This window comes from Garra rufa, chromosome 11, assembly GCF_049309525.1.
Source record: "Garra rufa chromosome 11, GarRuf1.0, whole genome shotgun sequence".
NCBI lineage: Eukaryota > Metazoa > Chordata > Actinopteri > Cypriniformes > Cyprinidae > Garra > Garra rufa.
The window spans coordinates 43,226,167-43,247,236 of record NC_133371.1 but is presented as its reverse complement, the minus strand read 5'-3'; the positions used below and the strand labels follow the sequence as shown (position 1 = coordinate 43,247,236).

The following is a 21,070-nucleotide window of genomic DNA, read 5'->3' as shown; positions in this document are numbered from 1 at the left end:
TCTGACTGATATATGATCTAACTCAAGGTTACAGATGGTAAATTAATGATCTCTCTCATGGCAAATCACATGGCAACTCCAGATGTTCTTCATTCAATCATTTACTTATTTGACGTCTCTTAACTTATTCTAAATACCTATTCTATTTTTTTTCTTTTACACGTTTACACAAGACAGAAAGAGAGAGGGAGAGAGAGATTAAGCTTGTAAATCACCTCTCTCAAGTTTGTGCATCTCTCAACAGTGATCGGCAGTATCCTCTCTACTGATAGTGAAACTTTAAGTTAATTTTCTTCAAGACCACGCCATTGTTACGTCGCATGTGAGAACTGTCATGTAGTTTAAGAGTGTTAATCCTCAGAGCAGCGCTAACAACATTAGCACGTGTGCTAACGTGTGTGCTATCTGTATGTGTGTGTCTGTGAGGGAGAGAGAGTGGGAGAAATAGAGTATGTGCTTTTGTGGCAAAAACATGGAAATAATCTGCCATTTTAATTCTACTGATTATTCAGTTTATTTGTTTTGCCAGTGCCGTTGTGGGTTTTGGTTATTTTGCCGTTTTGGGCCGCAAGGACCTTTGAAATGACTGAAATCTGTGGCGAAGTGATATAGACATGTAATGCGGTCAAGAGCTGCCTGGAACTACGTTCGCCGTGCGTTTCCATGAAAATAATGCACACCATCAGAACGTTCTTCAGCCAATCAGATTCAAGCATTCAATGGCCCTTTAGTATACGATATGTTATCTGTCTATATCAGTACAAAAATTCAGATACTACAAAAACTACTAAAACCAAACATATATAAATCATTACTAACTTATTAATTTTAAGTTAAATTGTGCTTTGTTGGTAGGCTATAATGTCTACTAGAATGTTAAAAAAACTTCAGTGTTAAGTAAATATTTTTAAATTGTTGTTTTGTAATAGATTTTTTTAAACGTAATTTACGAAACTGTATAATGCACATTTTGGCTATTTGATTTATGCAAGGGGGAAAAAAATGGCAAAATACAACAAAACGTGTTTGGTAATTGGCCTTTGGCCTTCAGCTCAGTTTTTCAATTTGTTCTTCGCCCAGGAATTTTCATTTCGGTGCGTCCCTAACAGTTAACCAACATCTATGGAGTATCTTACCTGTCCTAGTAGAGGTGTTTCTCCATCTGGTTCAGTGACCCAAGCCTTTGCTGCATGTCCCCTGTCAAGTGCTTCATAGGGTCCGTTTATCCTTTGACCAGTGGATACGGCAGGGTCCTACCAATAAGAAAAGGTTTAGAGGTGTTCAACTGCACAAAATCAAATATGGCAAGGAGTTGAAATGTATGACTCAAAACTTGTCCAAAACATAGAACTACTGTAACTTATACAACAACCTATAAAACTCTGAACCACAGCATAAATGAAACTGCAATACCAATGGCTCACCAGTATGATGATGTATTTCTGCCCTGCATCATGCATGTAGTCAGCAAACTGAGGCAGCTCTGCAAATTTCTCCATATCATAGGTGAAGATCTTTTTGTCCTCCATGTAGTCAATATCAGTGTACTGGACATCCTGGAAGACAAAATAATGATCGCCTTCGAGTCCTGGTTTAATCTACATGAAATCAAAGTCTCCTCTATTTGAATATCCTGTTTCACAATGTCTAATTATGGAAGTTACTAGGACTGGGTAATAAATTGATAACAGTAATTGTCATGCAATATAAATTTCCTCGATAAACGAAAACAAGAGTTCAATAAACGTCATGTTTAAATATAACGTTTATGCGGCAAAGGTGGAACAAAAGAGCACTAGTCATTTAAAGCACACCATTTGGACCGTTTATCTCGCTGTGATACAGTCAAAAGGCTTTTTGATCTACAAATCCCCAAATTTACCATAGTTTTAATGTTGTAGCATTAAATGCACCATGGTATTGTGTGAGAAATGTGAGTATTCTTGTTGAATTTTACAGTGTTGTTTTCGTCAACGATGACGATGACGAAATCATTTCGTTGACGCCACTTTTTTTCATGACGATAACGAGACGATGACGAGATAAAAATGGCTCGTTGATGACTAAAACATGACGAGACGAGAATAGACGAAAATGTTAGTGGGTGGTCCGTCAGACGTTTAAAATGCATGACATTTCTGCTTATTGTGCATGCCAATTAAAACCGAAAAAGTATCTGCCGCTATGGCAAGCCGTTTTAGCATTAAATACTCTTTGCCATATTAGTATAATTTTTGTCACACAGACAGACAGACGATTAACCATGATGGCGGCAGTTTGCACACAGGGTGGTCGCAAACGGTGAGAGGACCTATGGGTGTATTTCAAATATATGTCTTTTATGTCTAAAACCATTCCTTCATTATTGTAATTATTGGTGAAAATAGTCGATCCGGAAGCTCACATTGTGTTGAACTATAGATCTGCTATTTTCACAACTTATAAGTGACACTACCAAACAGCAAAATACTTACTGACCTACATTAATTTGTTAAAAGACCTTTTCCCCTTTTTTGACTAAAACTAGACTAAAACCTTTTTGACTTTTCGTTGACTAAAATTGGACTAAAACTATCACATATAGAAGTGACTAAAATTTGACTAAAACTAATAAGCATTTCAGTCCAAATGACTAAGACTAAGACTAAATCTAAGATGGCTGTCAAAAACAACACTGGAATTTTATTATATTATTAATGTAGACATGCATTAAATGTATTGAAGGAGGAGTAATGGAATATAAATACAGTATTTTTATGTGATTAAGCTGTAGCGTTTATGCATTTATACTAAATTTAGACTACTGTTTTTCATACTAATACATAAAAACTATATTATATTTTTACCATGGTATTGAGGTGCTATTTTTGTGGTTTTAACTGTGATTATCATGATGTAAATGTATGCTACTATGGAAGACCAATGTTTAATAAAAAATAAAAAAAACTCAAAAGAGTCAAAATAATTACATTTTGCCATATAAAAATGGTTACTACAATTTTTACCCATATTGCTGATTTTGATAATGAACATAAATCTACATCTGCATCCTAACTCAAGCTATTATAAAATGTGCATTTCTAAAAGACAAAAAAATATATTATTATTAATGCAACACAAACCTGTTTCCTGATTTGAAACAATATTTCTCATTAGAAGATGTATTTTATTATTATTTTACATTTTTTTTAAGGTAAAATGACTGGAAAAGTGTAAAGAATTCAAAAACATCAAGTGTTTGTCATGTTCTGACCATAAAGAATAGTTTAAAACCACAATTAACAGTCTGGTTTTTACAACTTTCACATTGGAGAAAAAAAATCTGCCTTTAAACTTTTTTAAACAATTATTAATATCAACTGATATGAAAAATTATTTGCCCATATCGCCCAGCCCTAGAAGTTTCACTCTTTTAGCGTGAAGAACATTAGTAATAAAATAACGATTCTTTTAAAACTATTCTTGTAGCATGAAAATTAAGTAAAATTGGTAGTTGCTTTGCTGTCTATACAGGGTCAAAAAGTTCTCGGATTTCATCACAAATATCTTAATTTGCGTTCCAAAGATGAAGGCCTTACAGGTTTGGAACGACATGAGGGTGAGTAATTACTGACAGAATTTTCATTTTTGGGTGAACCATCCCTTTAAGTGTAAACAGGTTGTTAATGTTCATACGTTTCACTATAACATTGAAGTCTCATCCTTTCGAATCAGCACCTTCAGCCTCTACACTGTCTAATGCCTCTTTTGCATACTAACATTGTAGAATCACTGTTGTCTGTTTTGATTTTTCTGGAAGGCCTGACTTCCATCAACCATCAGCAGATGGTGAGATTCTCCTGCCAGTAATTTTCTAATGCTAATCAGGCAGAGATGCAATATCCTGACATGCTAATGCCCTCTTTGTATGAATTACATCAAACATCGAGCTTCAGTCCATCTTTCGGCAATTAGAGCCCCAACATAAGGTGCTAAACGCTTCTAACTGCATGTATAGGTGAAATGCACATATGTGGAGTCATTATTCATGAATCGGTGAGCTTTGTTCCGTGCTCTTGATTGTGGCTTTGAAGTACTGGGTGGATTCAAGTTTTTGTAGAACAAAGTGAGAATCCTCCTTCTGTTCCTGGCACTTACATACGGAAAGCCGGCCTGTCGATTTCTATCCACGACTTTCTTCACCTCCGCCAGGCTGCCGTAGTTCCAACGAGAGAGCTGGAAGCCCAGAGACCAGTATGGAGGGATGAAGGGCCTGCCAATCAGCTGGAGACACATAAAGCAATGTAAAACACGCTGAACATCACAGGACTCCCTCAGGCTAATCTGGAAGCCTCATTTGGGCCTATATGATTAAACTTCAACCTTCGGCAAGAGCTAATGTCATTTAGCATTGATCAAGTTTTGGTAAGAAGTTCATAGTATGATCCTGATCACCCTGTCAGGATTTATTTTGCAATAATGATGGTTAACTGCTTATTATGGGTACTTACTAATAAATAAAGTAAGAAATACATAATTAGAGCAGAGTTATTTTAGTATCACTGTTGCATTATTTTCATTTTTATAAATATTTTGAACAAGTTTTTTGTTATATTTTCTGAAGTTTTAGTAATTTTCAATATTTTCTTTTTTTTCCTAAGGGTTTTTGATCTATATAGGTATATATATATATATATATTTTTTTTTTTTCAATGTTAGTTTTAGTTTTTTCACTACTAGAAAAAAAAAAAGAGAAATTATGTCTTGGCAATTAGCTGAAATGAAAAAAATAATGCACTTTTTTATTGTAATTTATTTTAGTTCATATATTAATATATATTTTTAATGATATTAGTTTTTGTTAAAAATAATAACTTGAAACTAACAGCAAATTTTAATGTGATTTGAAATTTCTATATAACCTTAAATTAAAGTTTTAGTAATTTTGTTGGGTGTTTTGACATTTGTATTTATTTTTATTTTTATTTTTTTTTATTATTATTTTTTTAGTTTTTAATTTATTTCATTTTTAGTTTTTAGCTTTGTCTTTTATTTCAGTTTACATTTTAATAGCTAACTAGCATTTTATTTAAAATAAAAGCTATTTTATGTTGTCTTCTATTTTAGTTTAGATTTTAATAAAACATTTTTTTGATGATTATAGTTTTTGTTAACAATAATCACTTGAAACTGACAGAAAATATTTGTGTGGTTTTAATTTTTTATATGATATTTAAATTAAAGTTTTAGTAATTTCACTGGGTGTTTTGTCATTTGTATTGTATTTTTTTTCAACATCTTTATCTTTTCTTTCTTTTTTAGTTTTCTTTTGGTCTACAGGACATTTTTTATATTTTATTTTTCTTATTTTTTTCACTACTAGAAAGAAAATGAGAAATGATGTCTTGGCAAATGTTTTTAAAAAGCATTTTTATTTATATTGTCTTATTTCAGTTCACATTTTAATAATTTCTTATAATGATTTTAGTTTTCATTAACAATGATAACTTGACAGCAAATATTTAAGTGATTTAAAAAGAAATAAAATAATATTTTAACCAGGGCCTATGCAGTTTATCAAGACTTGTGTAATAAATGATTATATAATAAAAAATTCAATATTTTATGATTATAATTCATAATAGTTATAACTTACGATTTAAAATATTTGTAGTTATATATATATATATATATATATATATATTTTTTTTTTTTTTTTATAGTTATTTTACTAAAACATTGGACTACAAATGATCAGTATTACAACTGACCAATAAGAATAAAGTATTTCTGTCTAATGAATTCTAGTTTTTTGTTAAAAATATTTCCAGGAATATGTACTAATGCATCACATTTGTGAGAGAATAAACTGTATCTGTAAAATGAATACACAAGATATCAATTAGATTTTTTTTCTATTTTAATAAGATTTTACTCTTAAACCAATTGGAAAGTGGAGAAATTACCAGAAAGATAATGAAATGACCCTGTATCTGTTCCATGAAAAAACATTTCTAAAGTGTTTACATTTCTCCCACAAGCGTCACTGGTATTTTTATTCATATCCGCCTGCAAGGCTCACCTTTGTGAACTCGTCCACCACTGCTTCCGGTGTTTCTCCGACCAGGATGTAGAAGTCCAAAACCCCTCCGATAGTCCGGAAGGTTACGGCCGGAGCAGGCTGGACTGTCACCTCTGCACACAGACATGAGCAGACAGACATAAACAACTTAAATTGCTCTAATTTGCTAACCTTTAACAAAAGCTGCCATTCCAAACCTACAAACATACCAAAACACACTATACATGCTGTGCACAGACATCACAAATCATTGTATTAAAGATTATGACTTCAGCCCACAGCAAAGCTCACGTCTGTGACCAGCAATGCAAAAAAAAAAAAAAAAAAAAAAGCCATCGCAATGACACAATAAAATTACTCAAGAGAGGGTCTGTTTACCCATAGCATTGCTGTTCATGAGGAAAACACCAAAGGATTGGCCGCTTGCATCTTCCAGACATGTGAAATAGGGGTAGTGGCCGTACAGGTTGTGCGTGCCCTGCGGTAGGAAAAGACATTAAGGTTTATAATGGCAAATTTCAACCTTTTAATCAAGTTATTGGGACATTTATGTCTCATGAACCTGATATACAAATGCCAGGATAATCCTACACAGACAGTGACCTTAAAGGTCCTGTTTGTAAGAAAACCTACAAAATGCGCTTTATGTGAAATGTTCAAATGACTTGGTTTAGTTTTTTCAAAAACTAGTTAATATGACAAAAATCAACCTGTTACATTGGGTTATACCAAGTAAAGTCATTTAAATGAGTTAATTCAGCTCAAAATAGCTCATTAAAGGAAAAGCTCACAAAAAAAAAATGATATTTCTACCATCAATCATTATCCTAATTTCTTCTCTGGAACACAAATCACACAAAATAAATCAAATAAAATATAAAAGGGTTACAGACGAAAAAGGGTTTAAGCATAAAACCAATATATGTAATACTGATTTAAATTGTTGTTTTTCCAAAAAAAGTTTTCTATTTAATTTAATTGCATTTCTGTTTTTGTTTTGTCAGGCATATTTACAACAAAAATCAATTTATGACATATTACAAATTTCTTTCACATATTAAAATATGGATTACTATTTAGTTGTAATTGTACATTTTTAAAATTTGCCACTATCCTTGGTTTTGCCCATTTGTCAGTAAGATTTTTTTACTCATTTGAAACAAATTCAATATACTGTACTAGCTTGTTCTTTTATATATTTTGATATACGCTTATTCTTAAGTCAGAATAAGCATGTTGTTTGAATTTTTACAGAAATTTTGTGTTACACTGAATGACAATGAAACATTATTTCAAATAAACGTTGACATTATATTCTCCAAAAACTTATTTGAAAATTTAAAAGCAGACACTTACATTTAATGTGATTTCTATGGACATAAAATCACTTTTGAACATTTCTTTTGACGTGGACATCTTGACATCTTTGACCGAAAAATATATTACAAATAAATAAATAAATAAATTAAATAAAATCGGGGTTAGTAGTTGGGGCAGTTCAACTCAAAAACATAATTGTGCATGAGTTTTATGAACTACTTTTATGATGTTTCTGCATCCTTTTTGAAGCTTGACATCCTCAGTTCTTCAGAGTGGCCAGGATATTCTTCGAAAACTTGCCTAAAACTTGTATTTCACTAAAGAAACTGTCATACTGGTTTGGAATCATAAAAATCTAGATGTTATGACTCACTCCATTGGGGAAAGCATCTCTAGTGAAGATAGGCCAGGTTCTCCAGTTGGTATCATGGAGGAAGGTCTGATGCACATGCTCTCCAAGTCCATAAATATTGTGAGAAGGGAGCTTAGCCGAGAGCTGAAGGTACTGATCAGCAAAAACCAGCGGCCCAAGGGTCGTGTCAAACCTGAAAGAGCAAGAGAGAAAGATATGGTGTAAAGAATTCTTCTTCGCACAGTTCGGCTTGTGGGTGAATGTCAGGAAACCTGTCAAGAACATACTGACCAATAGATTCACCCTTCAAAGATATCGTCAAATACAGAGGGGTCCAAAAACAGTGAAAAAGCACACTCAAACCACAAGAAAACATGAGCACAAATGACAAGTACTGACAGACGGGTCATCTAAAGATCATCTTCTGTTACCAGGAAAACAATTTCCTGTTCTCGAAAACCTAAACTGATAACTGTGAATCATTCCATGATATGTGCATCTTCTTATCTAAAACTCTATTAGGAATTTTAAAAAATAATATCACTACAGATAAGATTTAATGAGCATATTACGGATATATGGTACACATCCTTCTGATATATCAATCTTTGCTGAAACCTCTATGAATCATGCATTCTTATGATTAAAACATCATAAGGCTTTTAAGTCATGCTTTTTATCAGATAAAAGATTATACTGATCACTGATTGTTTTGCAACACACATACAGACGTAACTATGGTCACGTAAAAGGAAATGACTTATAAACAGAACCAAAAACAGTTTTCGTAAAAATGCTCTGTTTCTGTACTGTATGTTGCAAATTGTTGTATTCCTAGGAAATAAAATCTATTTGTGATTGGGACCACAATTCCAGTCATAAGGGTACATTTTACATTTAGATTTCTACATTATACATATTGAAAGTTGAAAAAGCTTTCCGTTAATGTTTGGTTTGTTAGGATAGGACAATATTTGGCCAAGATACAACTATTTGAAAATCAGGAATCTGAGGGTGCAAAAAAAAAAAATCTAAATAGTGAAATAAAATCGCTTTTAAAGTTTGTAGCAATGCATATTACTAACCAAAATTTAAGTTTTGATATATTTACAGTAGGAAATTTATCTTATAAAATATCTTCATGGCACATGAGCTTTACTTAATATCCTAATGATTTTTAGGATAAAAGAAAAATCGATCATTGTGACCCATACAATGTTTTGTAGCAATAGCCAAAAATAAATTGTGATTTTTCTTAAATGCCAAAAATCATTAGGATATTAAGTAAAGATCATGTTCCATGAAGATATTTTGTACATTTCCTATCGTAAATATATCAAAACTTAATTTTTGATTAGTGATATGCATTGATAAGAACTTCATTTGGACAACTTTAAAGGCTATTTTCTCAGTATTTTGATTTTTTTTGCACCCTCAGATTCCAGATTATCAAATAGTGGTATCTCGAGCAAATATTGCCCCATCATAACAAACCATAAACCAATGGAAAGCTTATCCATTCAGTAAAAAATTTACCTTTATGACTGGTTTTGTGGTCCAGAGTCACATATGTAGTGTTGCTCTGATATCTTTAACATTCCTTTAAAAAGCTCACTCGAATAAGTATATACATTGCTTTTGTGATAGATGCAACATGCATAAAGCAGACCTGACTTAAAAATGATCAAATTCGACTCAAACTTGTCTAAGAACTATAAATCAGGACTTGCTCTTTACCTGCCTGTCAGTTTTTCAACAGTGCACAAAAACACAATGATGACGGCAGACAATAACAAAAGGAAACAAAGCTATTTCTATCAGCAGCGCATAGACAGTGAAACGAAGACCGGCTGCTTTACAGAAAGCTTGTTTGCATTACTTCAGGCTTCTTTCAGACCTCGCCGAATTCCCTCGTTCTATTCATGCCTCTAATTTATGTCTTTTTGGTGTTGTGATTGCTCTTCATTTAGTCAAAGAAACACTTGTGCGTCATTGTTAGCAATGCTCCCAGCTCTCAAAGAATCAACATATGATCTGTGTGTTAAAACGAAAGAGAAAGGATGAAAAACTCACAGGAGTTTTTCAGGAGAAGTTCTCCAAACTTTCAATCCAAATGGCTTCTGGGTCAGCTCCAGTCTGTATTTAAGAGGTCCTTTGGGAGTGTCTGAAAGCGACTGCACGTGTTCGTGAGGAACCTCGAACCTGGCTTGTTTAGAATCAGTGATCTGGTAGACAAAGAGAACATTGCATGTCATTATACGTTCACGTTAATACTTCTTCTTGCGTCAGTTTGTAAACAGACCTTAAATCGAAGACGGTTTTCTGTCTGCATTTCAGCGTAGAAGGTCAACTCTTTAATATCAGCTCCAAATAGAGATGGAGCATCCATTCTTGTCAGCTTGGCCTCAATATCTGCAGCAAAACAAACATTTTCCGTGAGGTCTTGGTGAACTGTTTGCTCTACTTGTTACATGGTTTCTAAAGGAAAAGGCTCCCTTATTCAAGTCAGATTGCTTAGAGAAGGACAAGCAAACTTCTCTACAATCCAACTGATTTGAGATAATGTTCATCGCACAAACATTTTCATCCAAGTTGCATAAAGGAGTTTATTGAAATCCCCAACCTTTATGAGCATTAATAGTAATCAAACACGGTAAATTAAAAAGCCTTGAAATATTTCTTTAAATATATATTTCTTTGTCACCACAAAACCAGGGTCAGCAGAATTTGTTTTACGATTTCACCATGTAACAGCGTTATGAAAAGAGATCGTTCCCCTGATATAACCTCGCTCAAGGATACAATAGTGATATCTGATGGCGATACACCACTCCCAACTTTAAAATAATCTCTGATCAACTGGCTCATGACAAAAGAGGTAATACAAAGACTTATCTAAAAGCCAATGATACATATCATAATGTTTTATTACGGCATCATCATCTCGCTCCAGACTCAACTTACGTGTGTCGTCTGGCTTGCTTTCACTGACAACGCTGTAGCCGTGGTTTTTGGAGAAGAAGCACCAGGGGACGTTGGTCTCATTCAGGGGGCTCCAACAGCAAGCTCTTTCCAAACACTTTTGCTGTAAGGACACATATGAAGATTCAGCACAGTATGCTGAGAGTTTGTATAAAATGTAGGCTATATCCACTGTAGTTTACCCGGGAAGCGCCGCCATCCGGGTAACAGTCCACTCTTTCTGCGTCTGGAATGCTGGGACATTCTGGGACGATAGGATCTGTTCCTGAATCTGTATCTGAAGTTGGGGACAAAAAGACAAATATGTAAACCTGGACCACAAAGCCAGTCTTAAATAGCACGGGTATATTTGTAGCAATAGTCAAAAACACATTGTATAGGTCAAAATTATCGATTTTTTTTAATGGCAAAAATTAGGAAGATATTAAGCAAAGATCATGTTCCATGAAGATATTTTGTAAATTTCCAACCATAAATATATCAAAACTTAATTTTTAATTAGTAATATGCATTGCTAAGAACTTAATTTGGCCAATTTTAAAGACAGTTCTTTAAAGAACCTTTGACTGAATGGTTGTTTGTGGAATCAAAAAGGTTCTTCACAGCAATGCCATAGAAGAACCTTTTAAAACACCTTTATTTTTAAGAGTGTACATGGTCAATTACAAACTTTTTAAAAGTAGATTTAAACATTTTCTGAAGGGAATGGCTCCCTTATTCAAGTCGGGTTGCTTAGAAAAGCAAAGAGTGGAAAGCAGAAGAAAACTGCATTTTTTTCTGGATCATTTGATGAATAGAAAGGTCAAAAGAACAGCATTTCTTTGACATAGTAGGACAGTTTGGTTTTTCTAACAATGTAAGTCTTTAGTGTCACTTTTGATCAAGTTAATGCATCCTTGCTAAACTAAAGTATTAATTTTTCAATATATATTTAAAAAAACTAAAACGCACTTGTTACCAGACATCAACTAAATTCTTTACAGAACAAGTTGCTTGGCAACTCCATGTGATTTATTTAACAGTAATGTTATTTAACATGTTGTTTAACTTTACCTTAACCTTTCCTTAACCTTAACGGTTGTACAATCTCTAGTAATCAACCACTGGCTTTTTGCCATACAGTTTAAATATACAAGGCTAGAATTCTTTAAAAGTACGTACAGTTATGTAATCAGCAGACGTTCTGTAATCATTGACCGATCTGATATAACCATATATCTTCTAAAAACTTCTACATGTGGTGTTTTGCAGAAATCTGTTTGTTTGTTTTGTAATCTAATCTCCATCAGTACCCTGCACCCCTAAAACAAGGTCATCTGAGACCAAACAGACTCTCCTCACCCAAACCAGCTCATTTTGTCCCCTTTAAATATAAACCACTTGACCAAGATCAGGGCGGTAAATTGAAATCGAGAGTGACAGCTGTCATAATAAGCCTGTCTGTGCGTGCTTGAGCTCTCGTCCTCGTGCGAGCCGTTCACCAGTGCCTCTGCTTTTGGTTTTCTCACTGCTGGGTGTCCTTGATAACAATCAGGATGGACATATTCTTTATACTTTAGTGCAACATCAAAGACTCGCATTTCTCGCTGTCCTTGACGAGGCAGCTGCTGTTTTTTATGGTTAATAAACCACTTCTCAAGAGCTGCAGTCTCACAGGACAATATGTTTGCCCCTCGGTCCATAACACTAATTCTTTTTTAATTATTAATAAGGTAATAATTTGTCTAATATCTGCGTTAAACATTAGAAAGGTCATTTGCACTATATTGGATAAATTATTAAACTCACAGCTCATCTTGTAAAGATGGAAATTATATTTGTTAATGTTCTTTTGTCACAATATCACAAATACATGAACAATACATGTAACTATATTTGACTCTGGACCACAAAACCAGTCATAAAGGTAAATTTATACATTATTGATACAACACCGATGTATGGTTTGTTAGGATAAGGCAATATTTGACCGAGATACAACTATTTGAATATTTGAGGGTGCAAAAAAATAAAAAGACAGTGAGAGAAAGTTCTTAGCAATGCATATCACTAATCAAAAATTAAGTTTTGATATATTCATGGTGGGAAATTTACAAAATATCCTCATGGAACATGATCTTTACACTTAAATACTATATGATACTATTTTTGCCTTCTAAAGAACTTCTTTGTTGAACTGCTATTCTGTTATAGCTCTTTGTTAAACATTTAGTTTAACAAAGAGCAGGAAGTTTTCTGCCGCAATATGGCCGAAGCAGGCAGAGTATTATCAGAAATGAGTTCCCAGCTAGTTTAGCATTTGCACATGTGCTGCGTGGTATTACTGCTCCTGCTTCGGCCTTATTACGGCAGCACACTTCCTTGACTATTACGCCGGAATGGGAGTGTAGATCCTAATCTTATCGGCCTAGAAAATTGAAGCTTTGCATTTTCACCGGTCTTAGTACACGATATAACTACAGAAGAGTCAAGTTTTAAATAGGACAAATATGGAAACTCATTGGTCATTTTTGCCAGAACAGGAGAACGGCTGAATGGATTTCAAAACGGTAAAACTCAACTTATTAACTCGGGGGGAGTTGGAGAATGAGCCTATTTCCAAAAAAAGTGGAGTGTTCCTTTAACCCTCTGGTGCTCTTCGGTCACTTCTGACCGAAAAATTTTCTGTTTTGAATTTTTAAAAATCACTGCTTAATCGGAATGACATGAAACTCGGTGACTTTTATGCCATTTGGAATGTCAACACAAAAAAAAATTGAGGGCATGATTCAAGCAGGCTAAGTGGTCGTAAAAAAAATAGTCACACTTGTGCTCTTCGGTCTAAAATGACCGACCATAGGAAATGAATGGGAAATCGACAAAAATACAAATATTCAGAGAATTTTTGTGTGTACAATCTACAAATCCTCCACAATGCTGAAAAAAAGTACACAGCAGTGAAGGGGTGACACTCTAAAACACACCCATTCATAAACACACCCATTCACACACACACGCACACACACACACACACATTAATATACACACCTCTATTCGGTCACTTTTGACCAAAACATTTTCGGTTTAGAATTTTTCAAAAAATCACAGCTTCATCAGAACAGTACCAAATTCATTGACTTTTATGGCATTTGGAATGTGAACACACATAAAAAATTAGGGCACAATTAAAAAAAACTAATAATAAAATAAAAACTTGTGCTCTTCGGTCTAAAATGGCCGACCATTGGAAATGAATGGGAAATTGACAAAAATACAAATATTCAGAGAATTTGTGTGTGTACAATCTACAAATCCTCCACAATGCTGAAAGAAGTACACAGCAGTGAAGGGGTGACACTCTAAAACACACCCATTCACAGACAGACACACACACACACACACACACACACACACAAACACACACTAATATACTCACCTCTATTTGGTCACTTTTGACCAAAACATTTTCGGTTTTGAATTTTTTTTAAAAATCACAGCTTCATGAGAACGCTATCAAATTCAGTGACTTTTATGGACACACATAAAAAATGAGGGCACGATTCCAAAAAAAAAAAAAAACTTGTGCTCTTTGGTCAAAAATGACCGACATCAGGAAATGAATGGGAAATCGACAAAAATACAAAAATGTACAGAATTTTTCTGTCTCTTTCTCACACATCCACACACACATGCACAAATGAACTGAAACACAGCAAATTGAGAAGATGTAAAATAAAATAAAAATATATGTATAAAAAAATTACATATCCAGAGTGCAAAAGACACACACTCTCTTGCATATACAAAAAATTAACACTTCAAATCATATTTATAACAAAAAACTATCCCAAACTGGATAAGAAATAGTCTTTGAGATTGTTTAAATGTATGTTCAACTATTCCACCTAATAAAAATGCTGAATCAATTGTCTAAAAACAACTAGGCAATTCACAAGCTGCTTTGTAGAGAACTATACAGGCATCAAGTTACACCTGCCATTACAGATGTTTTTCTCGTTTTTTACCAACAGATGGCGCTAATCTGCCTTCAAAAATTAGTGTTGAATGGCTGAGTCTCTATTTCAACCTGAAATACTGCATTCATTAAAAAAAAAATAAAAAAAAATTAAAATAAAATTTTTTATTATTCTCAATGGCAAAAAATGGATATTAATTACAGCATAAATATTCATTATTACCACAAAACCCTCTCAAAATGCAAAAGAAAAAAGAAAAAATATTATTAAACAAAAATGAATTGGAATGGTTTTACTGAAAAAATTACAGGATGCGTTACAGGTGTCCGGTCACTTCTGACCGCGAAGAGCACACGTGTGACTGCTAAACGAAGAGCACCAGAGGGTTAAGTAAAGTAAAGTAAATGTATCTTAATTTAAGAATGTTTAGGTGTTTGTACTGGTTTGTCTTTTTAACTTACTTAGAACTTTTAAATAGATTGAGAACTTTTACTTTTACTCCCTGTAAGAGTGTGTGTAGTTGTTGTTATATGAAAAAATTACTGGTGTTCAATCACCTACCGTCTTTAATTGTCCCTGGTTCCCCAGTGGCCAGCAGAACGACCATTGCGACAGCAACCACCAGCACCAACGTAAACAACACCATCAGGGAGACCTCCAGCCCCGAGAATTGTCGCTTTCTTGACTAATCAACACACACAGACAACAATAAGCATCCTGCAGTCATCTCCCTGCATGTCTTTGACATAGACAGTATATATACGTATAAAATGCACATGCTAATGTTCAAAAGATTTTTTACTTTTGCCATATTTTGTTTCACTGTCACTGAGTTTAAGCCTTTCTGTAATAAATGTTTTAAGATGTACTGTATTCAAAAAGGATAAAAAGTCTGTTTTCAGCCAGAGAATACCATCATCTACACTTTGTATTGTCTTCCATCGTTTCTTTGAATCCTTTTTAACAAAACACCAGATTTTAGAGTATTTAAAAAATGATTGTTCGCTTGAACACACTCGCATGACAAAAAAAAAGCCACATAATTGTTCTTATGGATCAAACAGTCTCAATTTAATTTCAGTCCTTCAAAGTTAAATTGATTGCTTTTCATTTTCACAGTAGCTTGTGGGGTGAAACAATCCTATCAAGATAAAATGTTTGCAAAGCATTCTCCTCTCGCTTAAACTACTGAATATTTGTATGTGCAGCAAATGGCCCATTAAGAGTCATAAACATGTCAAGATAACAAAAATCAAGTTACTACAGCAAAAGACTTGACTGCATTTAAGCTATAAAAGATATACACTGATATTTTATATTAAATACATTTACTGTATATTGTATGGTGGGCAAATTCTTATAGCAAAAAATAATATATATATATTAGGGCCGGGACTCGATTAAAAAATTTAATCTAATTAATTAGAGGCTTTGTAATTAATTAATCGAAATTAATCGCATTTTAATCGCATGTAAATATTTGACCTGAGAACAGTGAGAATTAAGATTTTTACATGGATTTTTAGTATACCATTGAATAATGACTGAATACATAAGCTTAAGCAACAAAATATTGTTTATTTTTGTTCAACCAAGTCCAACAGACCAGTGCAAGATTGCCATTATGTGTAACAAGAGGCACGTTCTTTAACCAGTCTTTCATTCCGAGAACTCTTGTGTTTGCTTAATTATGCATTTAAACGTTAATGACCAAACACCAAACCTATCATTATAAATGTTGCTGCACATGGAATATAAGGCATTTAACATTTAAAAAATAGTTTTTATCAGGTTACACACTGATTATTTATCACTCAAACCCCTTTCTCTACCTGTCCGTTGGTCGCGTATATCCTCCATGTTTGTAGTTTTTTAACACTTTTTATGCGTGTTTGTAGTTCTAATCGAATCCTCGTTCAGGGCGCAGTGTGTTGCGGGCAATATTAACAGTTAAGAGTGTGCATTGATCGTTAAGTAGTAGACCATCCGGGAATCTATGGAATACTTTTTAAACATACTACGATTTAGGACATACAATACTATTTAGGACGGACGCAGCTTCTTTGGTATAAGTTCTTTGGCTTGTCTGAACCATAGACTGTAAAAAATATGGACGTAGTATCCGTGACGTCACCCGTAGGATTCTGAAGCGCTATTTTGAAGCCTGTTGTGGGCGGGATTCGGCCGTCGCCATCTTGGAAACGCGTCACCGCTCGTCACTCCCGGCTAATCAAAAATGGGCAAAAAGGCGGGACGTGGGTGGAGCTGGTTGCTGAAACCACGCCCGCCTAGAGCGACAGTGGTGACAGCAGCGGCAATCCCCCTGTCACTCAAGTGGACACGCCCTTAATTATGCTGAACTTTAAGGCTTAATATAACTTAAACGGATGAGTTATAAAAAAATTCACCCCCCTCACAGTTGACATGAAGGGCAAAACTAGCTATATAGACCAAAACCATTTTTTGAACCAGGCTGTAAACATACTTTTTTCTGCTGTAAAGTTGGGCATTTTAACATGGGGAGTCAATGGGACTGACTCTCTTTTGCAGCCAGCCAGCCTCAAGCGGTCAGTCGATGAATTGCATTTTAAGACACTTCCGTGTTGGTTTCAATAGAGAGAGCGGGAGGGTAAAGTCTAGAAGGGATACAGCTAAGGCTACTGGGCATGCGCACATCAGTCTAACGTTATTTTTGTCACACTGTACAACAATAATACTTTTTTTGTATTATAGTAAGGGCTAAGTTTAGGGTTGGGGTAGGTGTAGACGTTAATAAAACACAATCTAATAGGTAGAACAATTAATTTCATTGTTAGTTTCCAGTCTGAGCTGTATACCCTCTAGCCACAACCGAGCGGGAGGTTGCCGGTTGTGGCTAGAGGGTATACAGCTCAGACCGGAAACTAACAATGAAATTAATTGTTCTACCTATTAGATTGTGTTTTATTAACGTCTACACCTACCCCAACCCTAAACTTAGCCCTTACTATAATACAAAAAAAGTATTATTGTTGTACAGTGTGACAAAAATAACGTTAGACTGATGTGCGCATGCCCAGTAGCCTTAGCTGTATCCCTTCTAGACTTTACCGAGGTTGCCCCTTGGTCTGTGCTCCAGTATAATCGGTCCGCCGAAACTCATCCTGTGAGAAACGTTCCACGGTGCAAAACTTAGTGCGATTAAAATGCGTTAAAAAAATTTAACGCGTTATTTTTGTGTAATTAATTAATCTAAATTAACGCGTTAAAGTCCCGGCCCTAATATATATATATATATATATATATATATATATATATATATATATAACATGAAATGCAAAAAAATATTTTATATAACATGAAATGCAAAAAATATTTAACTTTTTTTTTTTTAAATACAAAAATATGTGACCCTGGACCACAAAACCAGTCATAAGGTTAAATTTTACAAAACTGAGATATATACATCATATGAAAGCTCAATAAATAAGCTTTCTATTGATGTATGGTTTGTTAGGATAGGACAATATTTGGCCGAGATACAACTATTTGAAAATCTGGAATCTAAGGGTGCAAAAAAATCAAAATACTGAGAAAATCACCTTTAAAGTTGTCCAAATTAAGTTCTTAACAATGCATATTACTAATCAAAAATTATATTTTGATAGGTTTACAGTAGGAATTTTACAAAAAATCTTAATGTAACATGATCTTTACTTAATTTCCTAATGATTTTTGACATAAAAGAAAAATCAATAAGTTTGACCCATACAATGTATTTTTGGCTATTGCTACAAATATACCCCAGCGACTTAAGACTGGTTTTGTGGTCCAGGGGTCACATATATATTTATTTATTTAAAATTGTATTTGTATTTGTCCTACCTTCATTGTCATTTCCTTCCTTTGTCAGTCCGGTGTGCAAGGTGAAGTTAGAGCACACTGAAGAGGACTGAGCTGGACCGTCTGTTTTTATGTAGCAATGAAATGAAAGTCCTTAGTAGGTGTTTTTGTGTTTTACAGCTTTACAGCCAGAACTTAGGTTGCATGGTGGTTTACCAAAGGTCATGGTTATGAAGCTGCTAATTGAGACAATTAAGAAATCATTCACAGAGGATGGCTGAACCAGATGTTCTTCCTGCCATTCTGTTTGTCCAAGTAAGGCGTGACGAAGCATTTTTCTGTCTTGGTGTTGTAAGAGTGAACTTTTCCACCTGAAAAGATATTAATAGCCACTTTATCATTGCAATGTTTATTGGGACATTTTACAATCCTCCATGCTGGATTTAGCTGTCAAATATCCGAGCTGTTGCGGGACGTCTTTAACTCCACATCTGTGTTGAATAAAAATCATTTCACAAGATATTTTCTGTTCCAAAAATATTGCATGAACTCTTTCAAAACGCTTCAAAGAAGCAATTAGACGAGACTGGTTTCATGAGACGTTCGGATTTAAGCTGGAAATGTGTGACTTCCTTTCAGTGATGTGTTGAATGAGAGCTCAGAGACATAAAATTATTCGCAGACTAATAAGTACATTTTAATGAAGCAATTACATGTGCCATTTATGAGGCTCTTTAGGATTTTATTAAGATGGATTGTTTCACAATCTGAGAACCGACCTCTAACCCGAAAGGATGGGCGAACGAGTGACAAAAATGCCTTTTTTAAGGTGTGGTGAACTTTCTCAGCACTTTTCTTATTTTAAAGTAGCTACTGCAATATTTATGTGGAAAATACTGAGGAACCGCATGTATTTGGAAGCTTCAGAGTGCTGCGAAACTAACACTGGCAAACATATAACGTTGAAACTAGAAAATACAACGATTTAAACCATACTTGTACTGTTTATAGGCAACATACGTAATTGTACACATATTCAACGAATAAATACAAATATTTACTTACCAAACTTTGTGGAGAAGCTCAACTAGTTGGCTGACAATCGTCAGGTCTGCAACGGTCTTCACGAGTTCTCGCGATAAGTGATGTTGACAACGTGATTTTTTGATAATTGCAAACCTTTTTTGTATTACAAGTTTTCTAAGATTTAAGATAATCCACAAATTCTATCCTATTAAACATTTTCTCAGCAAATTTAAGAGGGATATTGATGTCAATTGCTCTTTTTGCTCTTTATATTTGGAAACTGTTTTCCACATCTTTTGGCACTGTACTGTAGTCATGTTAAAAAGTTATGGTATGATACCTCTGTGTTTATCAAAAAAAGATATACTCTCTAATTTTAATTTGCATTTTGAAAATGTTGTTTTTGGATATTTTGATTATGATAATATGAACAATGAAGCATTCGTTATTAATCTATATTACTAATTAAGTTTCACATTCATAAATGCAAATTTACTAACAAAAAACCCTGTTTTACAGTGTTTTATAAAGAACTGGAAAACTATTTCTGTACTATTCTTCATAGTACTAATAGAAAAGCAATCAAAACTGTCCGTTTATTTTCTGTCTTCAAAATCTTTGAGTAATGTAAAGGTCATGCATCTCTTCGATTGTAACTTTATTTATTTTTATTTTATTTTCTCTTTTTTGTTTTAAGTTTCCCTGACTTTATAATTTCTGTTGTGTTTGTTTGTATGTTTGTATGTTTGTAAAAAAAAAAAAAAAAAAAGTTTTCTAAAATGTTATTTCACGAGTTCGCCCTTACATCTAATCTGCTTGAGCGAGTATTAAGCATATTTTGGCGTGCTGTCCTGGGGAAGGGTTCCGGGCCGGAATACAGGCCGGAACCAGAGAACTCCCCCTGCTAGTGTAGGATCGAAACAGATTAGAAGTGGGGAGTAGGGGTGGAGGAGGGATGCCAAGAAACTATCGCTGGATGGAGGTAAGACGGCTGGTAATATATAGAGGATGCGCTGATTGAATGATTGGTTAAACAGGTTGCACCTGTGCCGAATAGGTTGATTATCTGATCGTGCTCCTCCTGAACCTTGTTTAATCAAACATCATATTTTAATATGCAAATGAGGCATTATTTAATGAAATATGCGCTAATTTGCATACATTTCTAGTACAAAAATCTAAACTCTAAGTCTGTTTCAAAATTCTTGTTTATTTTTTTTTACATAGAGTCAAAAGTTTTTCTTTCTTTCTTTCTTTCTTTCTTTCTTTCTTTCTTTCTTTCTTTTATTTATATAGCACTATATAAATACAACACAGTTGCCCAAAGTGCTTTACAAGGTTAAGCTAGAAAATAACACATCCACATAATAAAACAAAATAGCATTAAGACTAAAAACAATCCTAAGACATCAACTATTTAAAATGATATAGAAAATAGATGAAGTTTTAATTTAATATTTTTATTTTAATATTAATAGTTTTAATATTAATATTTAATATTGACAGGAATAAAAATGTAAAGTCTGGTGTGTGTAAGTGCTACTGAAGTGG

General features: G+C 33.9%; 1 protein-coding gene across 1 annotated transcript in view; it reads right to left on the bottom strand.

The window, feature by feature from the left end:
- The window catches only part of LOC141345367 (sucrase-isomaltase, intestinal-like), an 83,924-nt gene extending 65,306 nt beyond the window's left edge, over window positions 1-18,618 (bottom strand). The window contains exons 1-12 of the mRNA XM_073850224.1: window positions 18,536-18,618; window positions 15,233-15,356; window positions 10,898-10,992; window positions 10,698-10,818; window positions 10,036-10,145; window positions 9,807-9,958; window positions 7,755-7,926; window positions 6,440-6,539; window positions 6,062-6,174; window positions 4,138-4,263; window positions 1,425-1,556; window positions 1,137-1,253 (exon numbers count right to left, since the gene is read on the bottom strand). Coding sequence (XP_073706325.1) covers window positions 1,137-1,253; window positions 1,425-1,556; window positions 4,138-4,263; window positions 6,062-6,174; window positions 6,440-6,539; window positions 7,755-7,926; window positions 9,807-9,958; window positions 10,036-10,145; window positions 10,698-10,818; window positions 10,898-10,992; window positions 15,233-15,356; window positions 18,536-18,547 — 1,374 coding nt within the window. The 5' untranslated portion in view covers window positions 18,548-18,618. The remainder of the gene's footprint in view (window positions 1-1,136; window positions 1,254-1,424; window positions 1,557-4,137; window positions 4,264-6,061; window positions 6,175-6,439; window positions 6,540-7,754; window positions 7,927-9,806; window positions 9,959-10,035; window positions 10,146-10,697; window positions 10,819-10,897; window positions 10,993-15,232; window positions 15,357-18,535) is intronic.
- Window positions 18,619-21,070: the final 2,452 nt, after the last annotated feature.